The 25,188-nt window shown below is 39.6% G+C and overlaps 1 protein-coding gene across 1 annotated transcript; it reads left to right on the forward strand.

Moving 5' to 3' along the window:
* The first annotated feature begins 9,962 nt into the window (after positions 1-9,962).
* Positions 9,963-11,915, forward strand: LOC110924686. The gene has a single exon (XM_022168680.1). It carries the CDS (start codon positions 9,963-9,965, stop codon positions 11,913-11,915), a length of 1,953 nt encoding a protein of 650 aa, XP_022024372.1.
* The last annotated feature ends 13,273 nt before the right edge of the window (positions 11,916-25,188 follow it).

Here is a 25,188-nt window from a genome sequence, read left to right on the forward strand (position 1 = left end):
AAGGAATGTTCCTGCCCAAGATGAATGTCTGAAATCGGTCAATATGCCAAAGGATGATAGGGGTAAGCCGCCGTTACCTACTGATAGCGCTAGTCGAGATAACAGTTTGGAGGATCTAGGGTTTCAGACTTTTTCTGAAAAGATGTATGGGGATATATTCATTAGTTCGAAACCTGTGAGTGTTCAGGATTTGCGTAACAAACCTACCATGTTTACTAAGCCGTTGAACATTGATGGGAACCCGTTGTTGCCGAGACGGGGTGTTGGTCAGCAGAGCCCGAAAGTCATTAATATCATTGATGAATTAGAGAAGGTATCTGTGCCTGTACAAGGGACAAGTGGTCTGCCTACTCGTAATATAAATACAAACCTTGACCTGAATGATTTGGATAGTGTTGCCCCTAAATCGGATGATGATCAGGATAGCTCCATCAGGTTCTCTTATGCTGAAAAGCTTCAATCTAATATACGGACCAAAAAGGAAGTTAATTTCCGTTTGATGGAGCCGGTGGAGACACGGGAAGATGCTGATGTGGTTATCCCTAGAGAGGTTGTTAAAAAGGTTCAAGATAAGTTTGACAATGTGTTATATGGCTATTTTCTAGGGAATCGCCTCCCATTTCCTGTAGTTGAATACTATGCGAAAAATGTCTAGGCCAAGTATGGGTTCTCTAAACTCATGATGAACACTAATGGTTTCTTTTTTTTCAAGTTTGATTCTAAAGAGGGACTTATGAAAGTTCTTGAAGGAGGGCCATGGTTGATAAGGAAAATGCCGTTATTTTTGAATATTTGGTCTCCGAAGGTCAGCCTAAGAAAAGAGGGTATCAAATCTGTTCCTATTTGGGTTAAAATGCACAATGTGCCAATATCGGTATACACTGATGATGGTTTAAGTTTACTGGCTTCTAAGTTGGGTGTTCCAAAAAGTCTAGACTCGTATACGGCGGATATGTGTGCTGATTTTTGGGGTAGGAGTAGCTATGCCCGTGCTTTGATTGAGGTCAGTGCAGAGAAAGAGCTTAAAGATCATATCACTATTGCTATCCCTAAAATGGATGAGGAAGGTTATATTATGGAACGAGTGAAAGTAGAATATGAATGGAAACCGTTACGTTGTGCTACTTGTTGCTTGTTTGGTCATGATGCGACTACATGTAGTAAAGGGGATAAAGGTAAAGCTAAACAGGTGGTCATTGATGATGAGGGATTTGTCACGGATAGGAAGCGTATGGCAAGACAATCTTTTCCTCAGAAAAAACAAAAGGCTAGGGTAATATATAGACCAAAGTTGAATAAATCTGGAGCTAGCACTTCTGGCACGAAAAAGGATGATCATATTACTAACGGAGGGCAGCCAGCGGTGAAAGTAGCTAACTCGTTTCAGGCTTTAGATATGGATGGAGATGGAGAGGGCTTAAAGGATGATAATGAGGGATTAAAGGATGTTACTAATGGAGGGCAGCCAGCGGTGAAAGTAGCTAAGTCGGGTCCGAATGGAAGTCGTAAAAAGAGTGATGAGGTCATGGAGCAGCTTCAAACGGAAATATCTGACTATATGAGTGCTGATACGCATGGAAGAACTTCTGAGGGGGCAAGCACTCCCGGTTCTACTGGTGTTAATGGATAGTTTGGCTGTTTGGAACATAAGGGGATTGAACCTTCCCCTGAAACAAAGAGAGGTTCGGAAACTTATGTCTGAAAGGAATCTAAAAGTTTGTGCTATTCTGGAATCGCACGTGTCTGTTGCTAATCTGGATAGGGTATGTAAAAATGTTTTTCGTTCATGGGATTGGACTTCCAATGGTGCGTGTTGTGATCGTGGTACTAGGATTATTGTGGGTTGGGATAATAGTGTTGTGGATCTTGTGGTTATTGATCAAACGGATCAGGTAATACATGTTCTTATACGTTCTAAATCGGATGCCAAAGTTATGTTTTGTTCGTTCATTTATGCTGAGAATAAGTATCAGCTTCGAAGGGCTCTTTGGGATAATCTGAATAGACACAAGTTATTTGTGGCCGATAGGCCTTGGGTTGTGCTTGGAGACTTCAACTCTGCTCTGTCACAGGATGATTGCTTGGCTGGGTCGTCCAATATGTCGATTGGAATGAGTGAGTTTTTTCAATGTGTCCAGCATAATGAGTTGATAGACATTAAAAGCCATGGTATGCAGTACACTTGGAACCAAAAACCGAAAACTGGTGTGGGTATTCTAAAGAAGATCGATAGAGTCATGGGTAACATTCATTTTCTAGATGCCTATCCGGATGCTTTTGTTCTCTTTCACCCGTTTCGGATATCGGACCATACCCCTTGTATTGTGAACCTCCAGGTCCTAAAAAATATTCGGCCCAAACCCTTTAAGTTTGCAAACTTCCTGGTTAAAAAAGATGGTTTCTTGGATAGTGTGGCTAAAGTTTGGGGTACAACGGTACACGGTGCTACTATGTACTCGGTTGTAAAGAAACTAGCGTTATTGAAATCTCCGTTGAGACGGCTTCTGTTCGTGCAAGGGAATCTTCATGAGCGGGTTTCTCTTTTACGTAAAAAACTGGACGAAATGCAGTTGGCCATTGATGCCAACCCGATGGATGTTTCTCTTAGAGAAGCTGAAGCTACATGTCTTCAAGAGTTCCAATCTGCTTCGTATGATGAGGAATGCTTCTTAAAGCAGAAATCTAAAGCGGAGTGGTTGGCTGCTGGTGACTCGAATACAAAGTTTTTTCATAATTGTATCAAGGTGAGAAATGCTTGCATGAAAATACATAGCATTCAAGATGCTTCTGGAGATCGATTCCATGGTGACGAAGTGTATGGTGTGTTGGTTTCGCACTATTCTCAGTTTTTGGGTGTGCAAGATCAGGTGAACCCTCTACCGGGTACTTTTACTTTCCCGAATGTCTTGGATTCGAATGTGGCCACCAATATGGTACGTCCAGTGTCTATAGAGGAGGTAAAAAATGCTATTTTTGCCATTGGTGAGAATAAGGCTCCAGGGCCGGATGGGTATACTTCGGCTTTCTTTAAAAGTTCTTGGGAGATTGTGGGCAGTGAGGTTACAAAAGCAATTAGGGAATTCTTTGATAATGGTAAACTCTTGCAGCAAATCAATCATACTATTATAGCCCTTGTCCCAAAAGTGCCTACCCCAAACAGTGTGGTTGATTACCGGCCGATTTCGTGCTGCAATGTGATTTATAAATGCATTAGTAAGATCTTAACGGACAGAATTAAAGGTAGTTTGGATGTGCTTGTTGATATTAACCAGTCGGCATTTGTGCCAGGAAGAAAGATCTCGGACAATATTTTACTGACCCAAGAGCTGATGCATAACTACCACCTAAGGATTGGGCCTTCACGATGTGCGTTCAAAATTGACATACAAAAAGCTTATGATACGGTTAGCTGGTCTTTCTTGGAAAGTATTCTTCGTGCTTTTGGATTCCACCACAAGATGGTGAACTGGATCATGATTTGTGTTACCACTGTGTCTTATTCGTTAAGCATTAATGGTAATCTGTATGGGTTTTTCAAGGGTAAAAGAGGGTTGAGGCAGGGGGATCCAATATCGCCTTATCTTTTTACTTTGGTAATGGAGGTCTTATCGTTACTTCTTAAAGATGCAGCCACCAAAAGTAACGCCTTTAGATATCATCTTCATTGCAAAAAGCAAAAGATTATTAATGTCTCGTTTGCGGATGACCTGTTTTTGTTTGCAAATGGTGACTTAGCTTCGGTCAAGGTGTTAAGAGACGCTCTTCAGATTTTCACGAACATGTCGGGTCTTGTTCCTAGTATGCCAAAGAGTACGGTTTATTTCGGGAATGTTCCACAATCGATTAAACATGGTATTCTTCAAATTATGCCTTTCAAAGAGGGTACGCTTCCTGTCCGTTATTTGGGGGTTCCTTTAATTTCGTCCAGACTTTCTTATAAGGATTGTAAAATGCTAGTTGAGAAAATGGAGAAGAAGATTGATAACTGGATGACGAGATCATTGTCATTTGCTGGTCGGTTGCAACTGGTTAACTCGGTCCTTTCAGCTATGCACATTTATTGGGCTACAGTTTTTCTCTTACCAGCTAAATTAGTGAGTGATCTTGAAAGACGTATGCGTGCTTTCTTATGGACTGGTAAGTATCAGCAGAACGTTAAACCTAAGGTTGCTTGGAAGATTGTTTGTCTTCCAAAAAATGAGGGTGGGCTGGGTATTCGATGCATTGCGGATGTCAATAAAGCGCTCATTTCGTCTCATGTTTGGAGTGTGTTGACCAACAGGAAGTCTCTATGGGTTCAATGGGTTCACATTTATAAACTGAAGGGTAGAAGTTTTTGGGAGATTCCTTGTAGGGGGAGTATGACATGGGGTTGGAGGAAAATTCTTGCTTTACGTGATTTGCTTAGGCCTTATATGTGGAAGGCTATTGGTAATGGTACTGATACGAATGTTTGGAGTGACATGTGGTGTTCTAATTGTCCGATCCGTGCTTATGTTAGTCCGAGAAACATTGCAAATGCAGGTTTTAACTTGCAAGCTACTGTGGCAGAGTTGGTGGATTCTAGCGGCCATTGGAAGTGGCCGGTTGCTTGGTTTGATTTGTTTCCTGTCTTAATCAATATTCAGGCTCCGGTACTTCATGAAGCTCCAGATCGTTTGGTTTGGATTGATACTGAAGGTAAACCGGTTCACTTTTCTTCGAGAGAAGTATGGAATAATATCCGGCATCGAGAGAATATTGTCGATTGGTATAATATGGTTTGGTTTAAACAATGTATTCCACGGCACTCTTTCAACTTGTGGCTGGTTATTAGAAACAAACTTAAAACCCAAGATAGATTGTCCGTTTGGGAGGCGGGAAGTGCTACGAACTCGAACCTCATGTGTTGCCCCTTGTGTAACTATGGAAAGGACTCGAGGGACCATTTGTTTTTTGAATGCTTCTACTCTACAAAGGTTTGGGATAGTATCAAGGATATGGCAGGTATGGGTGATGTTAGTGGACGTTGGTCTGACATAATGCAATGGATGACGGTGAACTCGAATATACAGCAACCGGCCAACGTTACGAGTAGGCTGGTGGTCTCGGCGGCTTCTTATTTCGTGTGGCAAGAAAGGAATTCTAGGTTGTTCTCTCGGAACCAGCGTACGGAGAAGATTCTGGCTGAGGAGATCATTAATATTGTTCGTATGCGACTCATGACACTAAAGTTCAAGATGGGTTTTGTGAGCAGATCTTTTCTCGAGAAGTGGAAGATTCCGGATACGAACTTGGTCATCGATCCTGGCTAGATGCGGATTGTTTAGGCCGGTTTCTGGTTTTTTGGTTAGGGCCGTGTTTGCTAGGTTGTTTGTGTGGTTGTTGTTTCTGGTTTTTGGTTGTGGTTGTTTTGGTTTTCCTAGTCTTGGTTTGTCAAGGCTAGCGAGTGTGTAACATTTCAGTTGCACTTTTGTGCTTTTTTGGTTGATATAAAATTTACCGGGGTAACCCTTTACCCAAAAAAAAAAAAAAAAACAATATCCAGAATGCATATTTCGAGTTGCGAATGCGATTGTGATGCGATAAGCGATCAAAGCGAATAACATGCGATTAAACCTCGATTATTAATAGATACTCCACATAATACAACTAAAGCAAACAAATAGAAGAATTTTGATTACAAGTCAAGGTGTACAATCCATAGTTAAGCAAGGAGTGACAGATCGCAATTAGCAATCTTTTTTTCCTTTGACTTTGACTTTGACTTGTACTTTGACTTCCCAAAACGCGGGTTGTTACAGCACCAATCATGATAGCGCCCGATTGGAAATTACCCTTCGAAATCATGTGCAATGCAAGTGACTTTGCAGTTGGAGCTGTCTTAGGACAACGAAAAGAAAAACATTTTTACCCAATATATTATGCAAGTAAAACTCTTAATTATGCTCAAGAAAATTATATAACAACCGAAAAAAGAGTTACTAGCCGTAGTATTTGCTTTTGATAAATTCCGTTCCTATCTTGTTCTTTCTAAAACAATAGTCTATACGGATCACGCCGCCAATACCTGTTCAAGAAACAAGATGCCAAACCACGTTTGATCCGGTGGATTCTTCTCCTCCAAGAATTCGACATTGAAATAAAAGATAAAAGAGGAGCCGAAATACCGCCGCCGACCATTTGTCACGCTTAGAAGATCCCGCTTTGGAGTTGACTCGAGAAGAGCTCATAAATGAAAAGTTCCCCACCGAATATTTGGAAATGGTTGAATACCAGAAGAACCATGGTACGCCGACTATGCTAACTACCTCGCTAGTGGCATTTTAGTCAAAGGTTGGTCACATCAACAAAGAAAAAAATTCTTTGCCGATGTAAGACACTACTTTTGGGAAGACCCATGTTTTTTTTAATATATGTGCCGATCAACTTATTCTAAGATGCGTCCATGGTCAAGAAGCAAGACAAATTCTTCGCCATTGTCATGAAGGATCGTATGGAGGACATCATGGAGTCGCAAGCACCGCACGAAAGGTACTCAATTCAGGATTTTATTGGCCAACCATCCATATGGATGCATACAATTTCATTCAAACTTGTGATGCATGCCAACGACAGGTAATATCTCTACAAGAAATGAAATGCCCCAAAAACGTATTCTTATTTGTGAAATTTTTGAAGTTTGGGATATGGATTTTATGGGACCTTTCCCACCATCAAAAGGTAATAAATGCATTCTTGTAGCGATTGATTACGTGTCCAAATGGGCCGAGGCCGAAGCTCTTCCAACCAACGATGAAGAGTTGTGATAAGATTCCTAAAACGACTATTTTCTCGTTTTGGTGTTCCAAAAGCACTAATTAGTGATAGAGGCACCCATTTTTGCAATCATCAATTATACAAAATTTTAACAAAATATGGGGTCTATCACCGTGTTTCAACCGCCTACCATCCTCAAACCAACGGTCAAGCCAAAGAAACAACTCGAGGGCTAAAAAGAATCTTAGAAAAAGCCATAAGTCAAAACAAGAAAGATTGGGTGGATAAATTAGATGACGCTTTATGGGCCTTCCGAACTGCCTACAAAACACCAATAGGCACCAACCCATATAAGCTCGTCTATGGAAAAATTGTCACCTCCCTGTAGAAATTGCTCATAAAGCCTATTGGGCGTTAAAAAACGTAAACCTAGACCAAGACCTTGCCGGTAAAAATCAATTCTATCAATTAAATGAACTAGATGAATTGAGAAATCAAGCATAATCCATCACCCAAATCTTTACAGATGGAGCGGTAGAAATTAAGCCTCCAAACGGTGTACCCTTCAAGGTAAACGGACAAAGGCTTAAACTCTATCGAGGCTTCGTTGAGGAGGAGGAAATTGAAATGGATCTTCAAGAGGTAGACACGTGATCGGTAAAACGATCAAATGTTTATTTATTTTTGTCACACCCCAAAAACGTCGCAGCGGAATATAAAATGTAGTGGTGACGGAAGTTGGTGCCCATTTATATCTTGTCGATCGATGCAATTAATTGTTGGACATTTTAGTATATTTTAGATGTAAGTTATTCAAACATTACGTTTTAAGACACGACACAACCACGACATAGTTAAGTTGTTTTGATCCTCACGGATCTTATACATTCGTCCCAGTAGTTTTAAAAGTTAGTCCAACATTATTAAGTAACAAATCATGCATCAACAACCACAAGATACGCCATAATTCCCGAAGCAGAACTCAAGTACCTGTAGAACACGTTAAAAATCAAGTGTCAACACAAAGGAAGGTGAGTTCACGTATTCACTTACTACCAATTTTTATTTCAAGGAAAACTTTCTGATTAGGTGTTTATTTGAAAACATCCATATAAGTTTTAGAAAGTCCATTTTACTTCCTTATTAAAAATCCATTGGCCTTCCGCCGGTTCATCGATCCGACAACTGTATTATATATTGCCCAGGTTTTGTATATTAAATTATAGCGTTAATTTTCAGAATCGTATGTTAGCTAGATGATACGCACTATATATTAACCATGCAGGGATAATCAAAGCTTGACAATGAACAAAATATAAATTCGTCGTTTGACATTGACACGGGGCGAACGGTCACGACGGGGTTGTCAACCCGATAGATCTACCAACAATACCTCGCGTACAATACTTATCTGATTAAACGACATCATGGGCGCAGGGTTCTTTCTCGAAGAACAATATGATGTCTGCCTCACGTACAATATATATATATATATATATATATATATATATATATATATATATATATATATATATATATATATATATATATATATCCTACTAATATGACAATTTAATACATGTAGTTGCACGAAACCCCTGAATCACCATCACTCGAAACTCAGGCCGGCATCCGTCCCAACTTTACGGTCTGTTTCGCCTCGGAAACACCGTACCATCCCAATGTCCCACATTTATTCATCAAAAACGTTTTACTTCGAAACGTATAACTTATCAAATCTCATATATTTTCAGCGAAAATATATATTTTATATTAAAAGGTATGTTTTATTTCGAAAACATTATTAAACCCTTTTAACGACGTGTTCTACCCCCCAAATATGTACAAAGCAGTAAAAAGAGGGGTTTAGTGACACTCCCCTTTGGGTGCGTATTTTAATACCGCAATCCTAGAGATTGATTTTTATATACGTCCTAATATAGGAACAATTCTAGATCAATATATATATATATATATATATTACACAAAAATCCTAAGTTTCTACGTTTCTTTGAATTATCACATAACTTTGAGATTTTCTCGGAAAGTTGTCATTTTTAATTATGTTGGCAAGTTAATATATACATATATATATACACACACATGAGTCCATATACATATATATTTATTATGATTTTTGCGACTTGAACAATTTTATTGGTGACCGTTATTGTGTAAATCCGTTAACTTTCCCGTTTATACGCAATATATCTACGATTTGCGCGTCGTAATATATATACATAAATGTTCACATAATTTAACATCGAAACACGCGAAATCTTGTTAACCTATCTATTTTGTCATTTTTAAAGCAAAGATGCATAAAACATCTCATAAGTATCAAATTTTCGTGCTCGACAAACAAGTTATACATTTAACGCAATTTTTACCGTTTCTACCGCACAAAACGTACAAGTATACATGCATAGTCTAAATTTCCCTCTATCAAGTTAACACTTAACATATTATCACATTCACATGTTTAAATCACATAACACATTTTAACACATAAGATTCACCTAAAAATAACCCATACTAGTGTTCATTGAAAAATGCGTATTTTAGTGATTCGGTAAGGTTTTCGGGCGTCGGAAGTCACGTATTACCAACCAAACACCAAGTAAACTTAAAATTAGTTAAAATACTTGTTTTTAAACTAAAAACATCAGTTTATTTACTGATCTAAATCAGTTTTACTAAAATCACCAAAAAAGCTGATTTTTGACCGTTTTAACGCATAGTTTTGCGTTAAACGTTACTATAATCATCCCAACTCGAAATGACTTGATATTTTAACACAATACATGTTATTTACTGATTAAAATAATGGTTATAATCAGATTAGTGCAGTTTTTGATTAAGTCACATAAATCATGCGATTTCACGTATTTTACAACTTTTAATGCACCAAGTACAACATGCAAAGCTATCAAACATTATGTAAAAGTTTTATATCACTAAACACTTTAAAATAACTTTATTTTAGTGTTTATAATCTGATTAAAACTGATTTTTACTAAATCATACTCAAATCACCTTTTTATGATCACATATCATCATGCATGTTCAAGTAAATGCATCTAATGCACTCATACAACATCATCATCATCTTTTATGTTCTAATCATACTCAAGAACACATTAATATCATATAACTCAACCTATATCATCCATCATCACATAATCATTCGTACACAATTACAAATATCTTTCATTCATGAGTATATGACCAAAATTCTCATGCATGCATACACATATACATATGTATTCCAGAAGGCCTATGATACGGTTGATTGGAACTTCCTTAAGAATATTTTGCTGGGATTTGGGTTTAGCGGTAAGATGGTTGATTGGATCATGGTTTGTGTCTCCACTGCTTCGTACTCCATTTGTGTCAACGGTAATGTGCACGGGTTTTTTCAAGGTAATCGGGGTCTTCGCCAGGGAGATCCGTTGTCCCCGTATTTGTTCACTCTTGTGATGGAGGTTCTCACGGGCATTCTGCATCACATGGTCAGGATTGATTCGTCTTTTAAATTTCATAACAAATGTGAGAAGCAGCAAATTATCAATCTATGTTTTGCAGACGATTTGTTTCTTTTTGCTAGAGGGGAAATTGCGTCAGCTAGAGGTATTATGAATTCTCTCTCTAAATTTTCTAAAATGTCGGGGTTGGTGCCTAATATACAGAAAAGTACGGTGTTCTTCTGTAATGTCCCGAGTTATATTACAAATGCTATTCTGAACATTATGCCGTTCAAGGAGGGATCCTTGCCTGTGCGCTATCTTGGTGTGCCTCTAATTTCGTCAGGGCTTCTTTATAAAGACTGTAGTGTTATGATGGAAAAGCTTGACAAACGTATCATGCATTGGAGAAATAAATTACTCTCGTTTGCTGGCAGATTGCAACTCATTGTTTCCGTCTTGTCCTCTATGCATATTTACTGGTCCTCTGTCTTCTTATTGCCTTCACGGGTCACTCATGAATTGGAGGCGAAGATGCGGAATTTTCTTTGGGCCCAAGACTCTACGTTTCAAAAAGGTAAAGCGAAGGTTTCTTGGAAAGTAGTTTGTCTCCCTAAATATGAAGGCGGATTGGGGATTCGGCGATTAGGAGATGTTAATAAAGCCCTCATGACTAACCATATTTGGAGTATTGTTACGAAAAGAAAATCATTGTGGGTGGAGTGGGTGCACAGTTACAGGTTAAAAGGTAATAGTTTCTGGTTATCTAAAATTATTTCCAATAGTTGCTACTCGTGGAGAAAACTCCTTCAACTTAGACCGCAAATGAGAGATTTTTTCTGGTCGGATGTTGGTGATGGTACACGGACCTCGGCTTGGTTCGATTATTGGTGCGATATAGGGCCGCTCGGTAACTTTATCTCCCATAGAACCATTACTAATGCAGGATTTCGATTGGAGGACTCGGTGTCTGACATTCAGTTAAATGGAGAATGGAAATGGCCGGTTGCTTGGAGGGATTTATTCCCAGTCTTAATTCAGCTAGATCAATTCCAAGTAACCCCGAACAAAATTGACAGAATCATGTGGCGTGATGGTAGTGATCGGAAAGATTTTTCGACTTCATGTGTATGGAATACGATTCGGTATAAAGAAACGGAAGTAGCATGGAGCACTATTGTTTGGTTTACCCAATGTATCCCGCGGCACGTGTTTCTCATGTGGCTGATCATGCGAGGTAAATTACTTACGCAGGATAAAATTCTAAGCTGGGATTTGTCTAGACGGAAAAATATGAACATGATGTGTTGCTTATTGTGCTATGCAAATCATGACTCCCATAGTCATTTGTTTTTTGAATGTAACTACTCGGCTAAAGTTTGGGATATGGTGAAACGTAAGGTGGGTATGGACTCGGTTCAACCTAAATGGGCTGATATTGTGAATTGGTTACTTGTTCGGTCCAAGTCTAAACTAGCCGCGGATTATGTTGCTAGAGTGGTGGTTGCGGCTACGGCTTATGTTGTTTGGCAGGAACGCAATGCTCGGATCTTTAAAAATCAACTAAGACCGCCAGAAACTGTTGGTGCTCACATAATACAGCTGGTTCGATACAAGTTAATGGGAGCAAGACTGAAGAATACTGGTAATGTTCGAAGACTATTGAGCGAATGGGAAGTCCATGGCAAAGAGATTTTGGACGATGGGGGCTGATCAGTATTGATTTGTTTTTTAGTTGTTCCTAGTTTGTCAGGCTAGTTGTTTTTTATGTTGATTTGTTAGTTGCTTGAGTTTTGGTTTTCGCTTACGTTCATGGGGTATGCCTCATGATCGAACTAGTGTAGACTCTCTACACTACTTGGTTTGTATTGGTTGTGTTGATATATAGAATCACCGGGGTAACCCTTTACCCAAAAAAACGTTCATTCTTTCATCAAATCCCTTTTAAATCATGAAACACCTTTAAAACATTCTTTTATGACACTTTTTTTTTTTGGGTAAAGGGTTACCCCGGTGATTCTATTAAAAATGCAACCGCAATTAAGTACAAGTAGTGAGGATGTGTTCCACACTAGTTCATATACAGGACATGCCCCATATATGTAAAACAAAAACAAAATCAAAGACCTATAATACCCCATAACCTAGTCTACTATACATCAAGACTCGACATCTAGTAGACAAACAATGCAAACCACAAACACATAATCTCAACCACCATCATCAAAAATAAAGTGGCCACAAAACCGCAGCCCCTTCAGACGAAACGCAGACAATCTATCCATTCGAGAACTTGGAAGAAGAGGTGCTTGCCCCTGCTTTTGAAGAGAAAGGATGAGTACCCGATGTCATGAATGCACTAGTTTCGTTGTAGACTTCTTCGACCTCCTCCTCATCCGATTCCTGCCCGTCCCTCGAAGGTTTCTTCTCAACCCGACCCACGTTGGTACCTCCCTGATTACCAGCCACTCGACCCACCATGGTACCATTACCATCGTCATCTTTAAGACTATCAAAAGGGTTCGACGTTGAAACCTGGTTCAAATTTTTCACAGCCGAATTCGGTTTAGGTTTGGTAACTGGCCGATAGACAACTTTAGGTTTTTGATTTTTTATATGAAGCCCTTGAGTAGTAGCTTTCTTCTTTTTAGCACCCACAACCTGAAAATCATCCCCCTTTTTTCCATAATCCCCATTCGGAACAACCTGAGGGTTCTTTGGGCACGAACTCTCATCATGACCAAAAACACAGCAAGACGAACACCTTAAAGGCTCCCAATCATATTCAATTTTGACTTCCACCTTAGAATAACCATTACCATCTAAAGATGGAATGGCAACAGTGACACTTCTTTTTAATTCAGCCCCCGCCTGCACTTCAATAAGAGCTCTAGCATAACTACTTCTACCCCAAGATTCAGCACACATCGTAGTAGTATACGTATCCAACATCTTAGGCACCCCTATCTTTGATGCAATCAAACTAAGACCATCCTCGGTATAAGCTGTTAGCGGCACATCGTGCATCTTTACCCACACCGGAATAGCTTTAATATCCTCTTTTTCTAGTTTGATAGAGGGCGACCACATCTTCAAGATAATCGGAACATTCCTTATCATCCATGGCCCATCCTCTAACATTTTATCCATCCCTTCCTTAGTTTTAAACTTAAAGAAAAAGAAGCCATTCGCATTCATCATCAATCTAGCCAGACCATACTTAACCCAATTGTTCTTAGCAAAGTAATCCACCACCGGAAACGCTAGCCGTTTACCCAAGAAATACCCATAGAGAGTGTTTGCATACCTGTCCGTGACTTGCTTAACCGAAGCCAACGGAATAACATCAGCTCCATCAACAACCTCAGAAGACTCTAACTCCCTAAAGTTCACCGTCACCTTCTCATTCGAGTTCTTTACTGCATTTGCAAATGATAACGGTTCCGTCGTCGCTGAAGGTTGCAAATTCCCATGACCTGCCAGAGCAGCAGCATTGAATTCCAATCTTTGCGCATATCTCTTGGTAGCTTGTTTAATCCCTTCCCAATCAGAAACCCTAGTTGCTGACCGCAGGTTTTCAGCTTCAATTGGAACTGAATTCTTAACCAATTCATCAATCATGTTAACATTACGAGGTTCAGTTTGAGCCGAAAGATCATCAATGATTTTAAACCTTGCTGCAATTTCTTCAAATGTTGCCCTCGGTGTCGCATGAATATCCTGTTGCTTACCACCCGAGCCGGTTAGATCATCCATCCCAAAAATAATTCGTACAAGATCAAATGTAGCGCAGATTGATTAAACTATAATATGTATGACGGCTTGAATAAGACAAACGATGGTTGACAAAAGAAACCTAGCAGCCGTAATAGTCACCTCGGATAATGGAACAAAGAATCAGTCACAGAAAATTAATGATTCCTCGTAAAAACACAAACTGCCCTTGACTAAAAGTAAACCCTAGCAGCCTTAAGCGACAACCTCGAACAAGGGAACAAGAACTGACAAAGAAATTAATGTAGCCGGAACCCTAGTCAAAGATAAAGAAAAACAGCCGCTAATTTCAAGAAAAGAACGGATCCCAAGAACACACAACCCTGATCTGATAAAACTTGATTGATTTTCGTCCAAGGATCGAATGAAAGAACCCAAAGAAGATAATCAAGATCAATCGAGAGAAAGATTATCACGAATCAGATAGGGTTTCACGAGAAGCCCAGGCGCCTTTCGGTATAACCATCTTGATCCACCACCGGAAACTTTTTCACTTGCTTGTTTCTTTTCTTTTTTTGATTCATGCATGTATTCTATTATTCAAGAATCACTCAATCAAAATCAAAACACAATCATATATACACACACATAATCCTACGGTCATACATACATACACATACATACCCATTTCCATTTTGTACAAAAACCCATTTGTTATTGTTTTCAAGTTTGTGATTAAATTCAAGAACAAGAGAAACTTCCATCATCATCAAGATCATCAAGAATCACAGACAAGGTTTTTAAAATAAGTTTTATACCTACAAGATATTGATGGGTTTCTTGACAAAGTTTGGTATATGGAGCTTGCTTGAAACATCTTCAAACCACCTTTGGATCTTCATAAATGCTTGGGACAAGCTTGGATTGACTTGAATCTTCAGGAAATATGTGGGAAATTTCGAAATTGGGTGTGTTTGTGAGTGTACGGTTTTAGAGAGAATGTGTGGAGGAGTTTTTGAGTTCATGTGTTGAAGTTTGCAACTTATGGAAGGTGTTAAGGGTTTAATCGTCATTCATGTTCTCTAGACACAACATGTGTCATCCATGCAATTGAAAAGAAGGGAGGTGGGGCTGCTATGGGGCCGCCACATACACCACACACACACATTATATGCACACTCACATATACATATAATATATATAGTTAAAAACAAGTATTTTACTGGATACTGGGTATTTTATCTAGCGTTTTAATCCCGTTTTAGTGCGTTTTAAATTATTTTTAATACTCTATAAAAATAAACTCACCAAAATATTACTGAACAATATTTTATTTGTCTGGTCTGGCTACGATGCCGGTATGTGGAAGTATGCGCGCTGTGCTGCGCAGTATGCACTTAAAATCGCAAAAATAGGGATTTATGCGTTTTTATTTATTTTTATCATTCTAAAGTGATAAAAAACCCTAATGCTCTCTCTCCTATAGGCGATTTCTTTGTTCTTCATGAATCCTAAGTTTTCCTTCGTGATCTTGTGTATAACAGTCTGTGATTAGAGGATTGATCTTACAATACTCAATAATGAACTCGTTAGCACTAGGGATCGATCTAGAACTAGGGTTTATTTTCGTTTCTTCTTGAAATCGCTACTCTAGTTTTGATTCAAGAACCCTGATTTATTAAGCTGGTAGTCACTGATTGCGGTTAACTGAGATTAACTTAGCTAGATTGGTGCTCAGGTTTAATCGGTTAAGGATTCAGGTTTCTTTCTAGGGTTTATAGGAATTAGGGTTTTGTCTTCTGGTTGTTGCCGTCAGGTTTCTTGCTAGGGTTTCGTGCATGGTTGTTTTCTGATTTGATTTCTTGAGAGAGGTGTCTTCGTTAGCATGGATGAACGTAAGAAATCGGAGGGGGATGTGCATGCTGGTCATTATAAGCCGCCATTCTCATCTGCTTCGTTCCAGGGTTTAGCGTCAAGAGTTGTTGACATTGAGGGCAAAACCCTAATGCCGCGGCGGGGGTTTTTTCCGTCTACTAATCACGAGCAGGGTAAGTTTAATGTGATTGATGAGTTGACTAAAATTACTGTTCTAGTTTCTGAGGGATCTGTTCAGCATGAGCAAAATTCTGATGATGTTCCGAGTCAAAACAAGGTTGATGATGTGACTAAACCTGTTTCATATGCTGAATCGCTGATTAGTGCTAATAATCGGAAGATAAATTTTAGATCGCTTGCTAGTTCTGATCGACGTGATGATTGTGATGTGGTTCTACCGAAAGACTCTGTTCGGATTGTCACGGACAAACTTGCTAATACGTTATATGGGTATTTCCTGGGAGATCGGATCGCTTATCCGGTGGTTGATTACTTCGTGAAGAATAACTGGAAAAAGTATGGGCTGCAAAAATCCATGATGAACGCTAACGGTTTTTTCTTTTTCAAGTTTGCTGATCGGTCAGGTATGATGTCCGTTCTTGAGGAGGGTCCATGGATTATTAGATCCCAACCTATGTTTTTATGTGAATGGAATCCGAGTACTAAGCTGGTTAAGTCGGAGGTGAAAAAAGTCCAATTATGGGTTAAAATTCATGATGTTCCTTTAGCCGCTTATGCAGAGGATGGTCTTAGCTTGATTGCCACAGCAATTGGTGAACCAAAGTTGCTTGACTCATATACTACTTCGATGTGTTTAGATTCTTGGGGTCGAAGCAGCTATGCAAGGGCATTGATTGAAGTGTCGGCTGATAAAGATCTCAAAGAGGAAATCATAATGGCTGTCCCGGACCTTCAAGGTGAAGGGTATGTTAAGGAGACTATGTACGTAGAATATGAATGGAGCCCTCATAGGTGTTCTCTATGTTGTGTATTTGGCCATGCAGATGATCATTGCCCAAAACAACCAAGAAAGATGGTTAAACAAAACTATGGGGATAAGCAAAACAAGCTGTTTGATGCTGGTAAACGTTATGACAAACGGCCGGTTGTTGATGAGGAAGGATATACGGGTGTTCAGCCGAAGAAAGCGGCTCGGAAGGCTGGTTTTCCAGTCAACAAGCCAAAAACGAAATTTGAATATAGACCGGTGGGCCCAAAACCAAAGGAAGCTAGCAAAAAATCGGAGCCGTCTAATTCAGTATTCTCTCATAACCCGTTTTCTGTGCTAAATAGTGTTGATAATTTGGAAGTTGGGGAATCTAGTAAAGATGGAGGTGGTGAACAGCAATTGTCGGATGATGAAGAAGTTCTTGAAGTTTACAACGAAACGGATGAATTTATCATGGTAGGTACTAATAACCCGCATAAAAAACAAGGGGCAAGCACTCCTTCTCAAGGGGTTTCCAATGGTTAGTTTAGCTTTCTGGAATATTAGGGGGTTGAACCGCCCTCTAAAACAGAAGGAGGTTCGGAAGATTCTTAAGGAACGTAACTTAAGCTTTTGTGCAGTTCTTGAGTCGCATGTGGATGTGGATAATCTTAGGAAGGTTTGTAATTCAGTTTTCTGTCGATGGGAATGGACTTCGAATGGAGGTATTTGTGATAAGGGAACGCGTATTATCATAGGGTGGAACCCGGATATTTTTGATATAATGGTTTTGGCTCAAACCCCTCAAGTGATGCATCTCCAATTATTTCTTAAAGAGGATAAAAAGTGGTTTTTTTGCTCGGTAGTGTATGCAGCTAACTACTACATAACCCGGCGAGAATTATGGTCCCATTTGTCTATGCATAAACAGATGGTTGGTGATAAAGCTTGGATTATTATGGGTGATTTCAACTCGGCCTTGCATCTAGAGGATAAATCATTGGGTGCGTCTTCTATCTCAACAGGTATGCGGGATTTCCAAGCGTGTGTATCAGAGATTGAAGTTATGGATATTAATCAGTCAGGTTTTCATTACACATGGAATCAAAAGCCGAAGAGGGGTGTGGGTCTTCTCAAGAAACTGGATCGTGTGATGGGTAATACGCCGTTTATTACTGATTTACCTAATGCTATGGCTGTGTTTTACCCCTACAGGTTGTCGGATCATTCGCCTTGTGTCCTCACGATTAATAAAGCTGCTGCCACTAAACGTCAGCCTTTTAAATTCGCGAACTTTTTGGTTCACAAACCTGAATTTCTTAAAATTGTAAAGGATGGTTGGGAGATGAATGTTAATGGGGTTCACCAGTTTCGAGTTGTGAAAAAACTCAAGTGCCTAAAGAGTCCTTTGCGTGCCTTACTATTTAATCAGGGTAATCTTCATAAAAAGGTGGCTGACTTAAGGGATAGTCTTGATGATATTCAGGCTAAAATTGATAAGGATCCGATGAATGCTGATTTGCGTACCATCGAGACAAAACTAAATGCTGATTTACAGGTTGCCTCTCTTGATGAGGAAAGATTCTTGAAACAAAAGTCTAAGATGGAGTGGTTGAGAGCAGGTGATTCAAACACTGCTTTTTTTCATGCTGCTGTGAAAAGTAGGAACCATCGAAGCAGAATTCAAATGGTTACGGACGTGAATGGAGAGGTGTATGAAGGTGATTCGGTTCAGCTTGCTTTTGTTAAACATTATGAAGTCTTTTTGGGGAGCCAAGATGAGCTTTCTATGAATCCTACTCCTGATTTATTCACTAAGTGTGTAAACCCCTCTGATGCTGAACACATGATCCGGCCTGTTAATATAGAAGAGGTGAAGAAAGCTATGTTCTCTATTGGTAATGACAAGGCCCCAGCCCCGGATGGCTTCACGACTGCGTTTTTTAAAGTTGCATGGCCGATTGTTGGGAATGATGTTTCCTTGGCAGTTGTTGATTTCTTTAACACAGGTAAATTACTTGGCCAGCTTAACCACACTCTTATTGCTCTTGTACCGAAGAAGCTCTCTCCGCTCACAGTTACAGATTATCGGCCAATAGCCTGTTGTAATGTCTTGTTCAAGTGTGTGAGTAAGATTATTGTGGACAGAATAAAGGATGTGCTTCATCAAGTTGTTAGTATAAATCAGTCTGCTTTTGTTCCTGGTAGGAAAATTACAGACAACATCCTCCTTACTCAAGAACTTATGCATAATTATCATCGTAATTCAGGCCCCCCTCGGTGCGCTTTTAAAGTGGATATTCAGAAAGCTTATGATACGATTGATTGGTGTTTCTTGAAAAATGTTTTGCTTGGTTTTGGTTTTAAATCAAGGATGGTGAAATGGATCATGATGTGTGTTTCGACCACTACCTTCTCATTATGTGTTAATGGGAATGTTTATGGTTATTTCAAGGGTAAGCGGGGTCTTCGCCAGGGTGATCCTCTTTCTCCTTACCTTTTCACGCTTGTAATGTAGATCCTGACATGCATTCTTCAGCGGGCCACTAGACTTGACAACTCTTTCAAGTTCCATAATAGATGTGAGAAGCAGCGTATTATTAACTTGTGTTTTGTTGATGACTTGTTCTTATTTGCTAGAGGGGATATTAATTCGGTTCAGTGTATTATGAATTCTCTCTCAAATTTTACGAACATGTCTGGTTTGGTGCCTAGCATTCAAAAAAGCACGGGGTTCTTTTGCAATGTGCCAGATCATGTCAAAAATCATATATTGAGCTTCTTGCCTTTTGTTGAAGGTTCGTTACCGGTTAAGTATTTGGGAGTCCCCCTCATTTCTTCAGGCCTTGTGTACAAAGATTGTAGTGTTCTTGTTGAAAGATTGGACCAACGGATCTCTAACTGGAAGAATAAGCTTCTTTCCTTTGCGGGCAGGTTACAACTTATTAATTCTGTTCTCTCTTCCATGCATATCTACTGGTCTTCGGTGTTTATTCTTCCTGTTCGTATTACTCTTGAGCTGGAAGCTAGAATGCGAAACTTTCTTTGGTCGTCTGATGGTTCATTCCATAAGGGTAAAGCTAAAGTTTCTTGGAATGCTATCTGTGTCCCTAAGTATGAAGGGGGGCTAGGTATTCGTAGGATTGGAGATGTTAATAAAGCTCTCATAACTTCTCACATCTGGAGTATCTTAGTGAAACGCGATTCTCTATGGGTGGCGTGGGTTCATTCGTACCGGCTTAAAGGTAACAGTTTTTGGAATTGTAAGTTGGTGGCGAATAGTTGTTGGAGTTGGCGGAAAATTTTACAACTGAGACCGTATATTAGACAGTATGTTTGGTCCAATCTCGGTAATGGTAGAAGCACGTCAGCCTGGTTTGATATCTGGAGTCAGTTGGGGCCGCTGAGTAATTTTTTGACTCCTACAACTATATCCAATGCAGGTTTTTCTCTTAACAATTCGATTCAGGAGATTCATGTCAATGGGACTTGGGGATGGCCAATGGCGTGGAGGGATATGTTTCCAGTCTTAATACAACTGGATAGTATTCATTTGATGCCTAATACTCCTGATCGTCTAATGTGGAAAGATGGTAATGATTTAGTTGAGCATTCTTCATCCCAGGTTTGGCATTCGATTAGGCGTCGAGCTGAAGAGGTGGATTGGGTTAAATTTGTTTGGTTCCCTCAGTGCATTCCCAAGCATGCTTTTTTTATGTGGCTTGTTATTCGTCGTAAACTTTTGACGCAAGACAAGATTCTCCAATGGGATTTCACGAGAAGGAAGAACATGAATATGATGTGCTGTCTCTTGTGCTATGCTAATGTTGATTCTCACGACCATCTGTTTTTTTATTGCAATTATGCTACTCAAGTTTGGATCAAGATTCGTGATAAAGGAGGGATGAGCTCGGTTGGTCCAGCTTGGAATGCTATTATTGACTGGTTGGGGGCTAGGGCTAATTCTAAGTCAGCAATTAACTTTATTAGCAGGCTCCTAGTTGCTGCGGCTGTCTACTTCGTGTGGCGGGAGCGGAATGCTAGGCTATTCAAAAACCAGACGAGACCTCCAGATGCTTTGGCCAACTTAATTTTGCAAACAGTTCGATATAAGCTAGTTGGTGTCAAGTTTAAGGAGTGCAACAGGGTGCGAAGACTATTGGAAGCTTGGGAAATCTACAATAACTTGGACGATCAAGGCGGCTGACCTGCTTTGTTTTTTGTTCTAGATATTAGTCTAGTTGGGTTGTGTTTTGTAGTTCTTGGTTGTTTTTCTTGGTTTTTGGTGTACTCTCATGGGGGGGTGTCCCATGTTTGAACTAGTGTGGGTTTCTCCACACTACTTGTTTTTATTGGTTGTTGATATATAAAATCACCGGGGTAATCCTTTACCCAAAAAAAAAAGTGATAAGATCATCAAATTATTACTAAAATGATTATCAGTTGCCTTGGCAGGCTGTGTTGACAATATTTTGCCGGTACACGCGCTGTATCGCGTGGTACACGCTTAAACTTGAAAAATAGAGATTCTTAGCGCTTTAATTTATTTTTCCTCACGAATATAATTAAAATTATTATTCTAATCATAATAGACTATTTTTAGGATTTTAACACTGATCAGGTGGTCACCGACGTTCGTTTCGCATTTTAACGGTTACGTGACAAGCGCTAATTTTATCGTTGCCAACATAATTTTTACCAAAGTTTAAATTTACCAACTCATTAAATTTCACATATAAACATCATAATCAGTCAAATATGGCCTTTGATCTATTCATAACATGTGTTACAATTGTACGGTACGACCTGAAAAGCCGGGTGTCACAGTCTCCCCCTGTTTAGGAAATTTCGTCCCCGAAATTTTTTTACTCTACAGGTTTTGTTTTCACACTAGGTGGAAACAGTAAAGACAGGTTTAATGAATATAGTCTTATAGTTTCTGCGAGAAACTTTGATTCTTACAAGGAATCTTCGTAGACCTATATTACATACACTCTTAATCCCTAATCTCACATCTCAACGCTCTCCACGCTTACAAGGCTCAACATATACAAGCACTTAATCAAGAAGATTAAGTCAATGTTTTCACCATTTTGGGTTTGAAGTACGTATATTTACATATACATTACTCCGTACCTAAGATAGTCTGAGTTTACACCTGATTGATTCGACTCTAGATGGGCTCTCGCAAGAATCAAATCTCATAAACTCGTCCTCCTTCCTTCTTGCATTAATTTCAGATATCCATAAATCGCCAAATCAATAAATCGCATACACAATTAGAATGCTGTAATCGCCTGTCCGGTTATTAGCATAACTCTTCTAGCTATACGCACTGCTTCTACGGTACCTTGATAAGCTTTCCGTTTATTTTCCAAACAAATCTCTATAAAGAACAAAATCAGTGTATTATCCATTATACACTTTCTCAACTGAACCCAAACAATACATCATGTACACTACTCCATCCTTATGGTAGCTTGAGCCTATAAGCGACTGGTCCAGCTCAAGATGGGCTCTTGGAAGGACCTAATCATTGTGGCTCAACTCTTCTTTTCTCTGCTAAACCTAATAGCATCTCTCTCAATATAACTCCTTTAACAGAACTAAATCTTCAATTGTCCATGTAATTCCTCTATTGATCAATTCGCGACCTTTAACCTTCCCTCGATCTAGACAAATCCTGTCACTGATTTCCTAGATAAACTAAGGTCTGGTTAATTGTCCTTCGTCACGTTAGCTCAACGAAGTGACAATCAACACTTCCATCTATGCAAGGCTTCATACGGAGCAATCTAAATACTAGCGTGTTAATTATTATTGCAAGATAACTCTGCCAAGGGCATTTGAGTATCTTAACTTCCTTCGGAGTCCATCATACACGCTCCCAACTTTTCTTTCGATGGTCCGAAAAGCTTCCTACTATCTTGTTGTCCAATCAATTTCCCTTTTCCTTTTGGGGTTATTAGTGTCGAAGGTTGCACTGATTTAGGGAAATTCTCAATAAATCTCCGGTAGCCCCTAGCTAGTCATATGGATCATCATACTCCCGACGGGGTTTTTGGCGCTCCTCATCATTCACCAATTCTATAATTAACTTCAAACGTTACTCATGATTCTCCTTGGTTTGCACATAGGCAAGTATGTTGTCGACGAATATTATCACAAATTCATCCGATTAGGGTTTCCATACCCTGTTCATGAGATTTACGAATATAAATGGCGCAATAATTTAGTCAAAGGCATGACTAATAACTCGTAATGGCCATATCGCGTTCGAAAAGCAGTCCTCAGCATCTCTTCGTCAGCAACTTTCAACTGATAATGTCCTAATCGTAGATCGATCTTCGTGTAGCAGCTGAGTCCCGGTAGCTTGATTGAACAATTTTTCAATCCTCGGTAAAAGGGTATCGATTCTTGATAGTCATCTTGTTCAGCTCTCTGAAATCCTCTCACATCCCGAAGGATCCATCCTTCTTTCTCACAACAAAATAGATGCACCTCAAATCGAAAAGCTTGATCGAATGAAACTCTTGTCTAATAGCTCTTGAAACTGACTCGACATTTCTATCATCTCAGACGGTGCTTAATCTATAAGGAGATTTTGCAATTGGTGCAGCATCGGGTGCCAGATCGATTCAGAATTCGATCTGTCTCGCAGGGGGAAATCCAGGTAAGTCTTTTTAGGAAAACTTCTGGAAAATTGCGAACAATAGGAATCTCTCCGGTATTCCTACATTCGGCTTTCGTATCCACCACGTTAACTAAGAATGCATGATAGCCCCTTTTGCAACCACCTGAGCATCCTCACAAAACTGACAGCTCTTAACCATCAACACTCGACACTCGATACTCAACTCGGTCGATCTCCACGAACAACTACCACCTTTCTACCGTTATCAGGACGAGATATCCTAGCTAGCTTCTTCAAGCGATAGTCCCCACTTTGTCCTTGGATAATCAGTCCATCCTCTCATCTTCATCAAGGCTCCCCAGCTCCACTGGAAATAAACCAACACTAGAACTACGATCACCTAACTAAATACTACAACTGCAAACGACCTTACTAGTTTCTATCAACTTACCAATTGCTAGTTCTATCGGGCACTTTATACCCATCTTACTTGTTGGTGAACACAAAAATGGTTCAAAGTTTCTCGAACAAAACTCAAGTCAACTTTGGTACTAGAAGTATGAACATAGATTGGTTCTTGATTCGAAACCTACTTGTAACAACAGCAAGATCGTCTCGTGCCTACCCAGCGTTTAGCTCGAACGCTCTACTTCTGGCATCCTGACCCTTCATTTTCAGAAAATCTCTCTCGAAATGTCCTTGCTCACCCTACTTGTAGCCCTTCGAGCGTAACTCCATCCAACACACTCTTAGCATAGCACTCGCGAGTCAAATGTTTAGTCCGACCACATCTGGCGCACTTTATCCCCTCATCCTCCTGAGTCTTCCTCTCAAGACCACTCCAGCCATCCCTGGCATTATCCTTTCCCGACTCTCTCTAGGGTTAGCTGTGACAACTCGAACTTTAGACCTACTTTGTGTAACGATACGTGGTTATGAGAACGTTATTAATTAAATGATTATGTGATTATATTATTATGTGCATTGTGTAATATGTGTATGTATGTATGTTAAGCGAGCCCAAACCGCACAACATGATCCGAACGCACAACACCACTCGACCGCACAAGCCATTTGGGCCACACCTTGTACGCGGACCCATAGGGCACCCGAGTTGGGTTCGGCCCACTTGTTTTCTATGCAAACAAACACTCACCTAGGGGTTGTTCTCTCATTTTAGTTACAACACATCCACACACACAAAACCCTAGACGACTTCCTCTCTCTCTCTCGTTTTGCTTGGAACCCGACGGCACACACACCCTTACAACCGAAGATCATTCCTTGTTCGGATCATCCTTGTTCCTTCTCTAATCCGGTTAGTATGTTAAATGTTTGTTGTTGTTATTTGATGTTGTGTTATAGCTATTAATGTCAAGATGAATCGGCTTATATGTGCTTAGCAAATATAATCGGATTGTTTGATATATGAAACCGAATGATGTTTGTTAACCGGATATAGGTTCATATGAAATAGATGGCATGATTATGAAATCGGAATTTTATGATGATGTTATCCACTGTGTTGTTTGATAGATTCCGATTGTTAACTTGTTATTGTTCGAAGTAAATCGAGTTATGATGAAGTGATCGGATGTATGTTCATGTGAATCGTTAGACTATTGTTTGTGATTATAAACATGATTAGGGTTTATGTGAATATGATGCTAGATATGCTAGTTTGATCGATTAGAGGCATGATTGGAAACTGATTAGTTGTTAATTGGTTGTAAATATGGAAACTATTAAAAGCTTGTAACCGATTGCATGACATCCGGAAGTTTGTTACGGATCGCACAAGACCGGGTCGCACAAGCTGGTCCGATCACACAAGC

This window comes from Helianthus annuus, chromosome 17, assembly GCF_002127325.2.
Source record: "Helianthus annuus cultivar XRQ/B chromosome 17, HanXRQr2.0-SUNRISE, whole genome shotgun sequence".
NCBI lineage: Eukaryota > Viridiplantae > Streptophyta > Magnoliopsida > Asterales > Asteraceae > Helianthus > Helianthus annuus.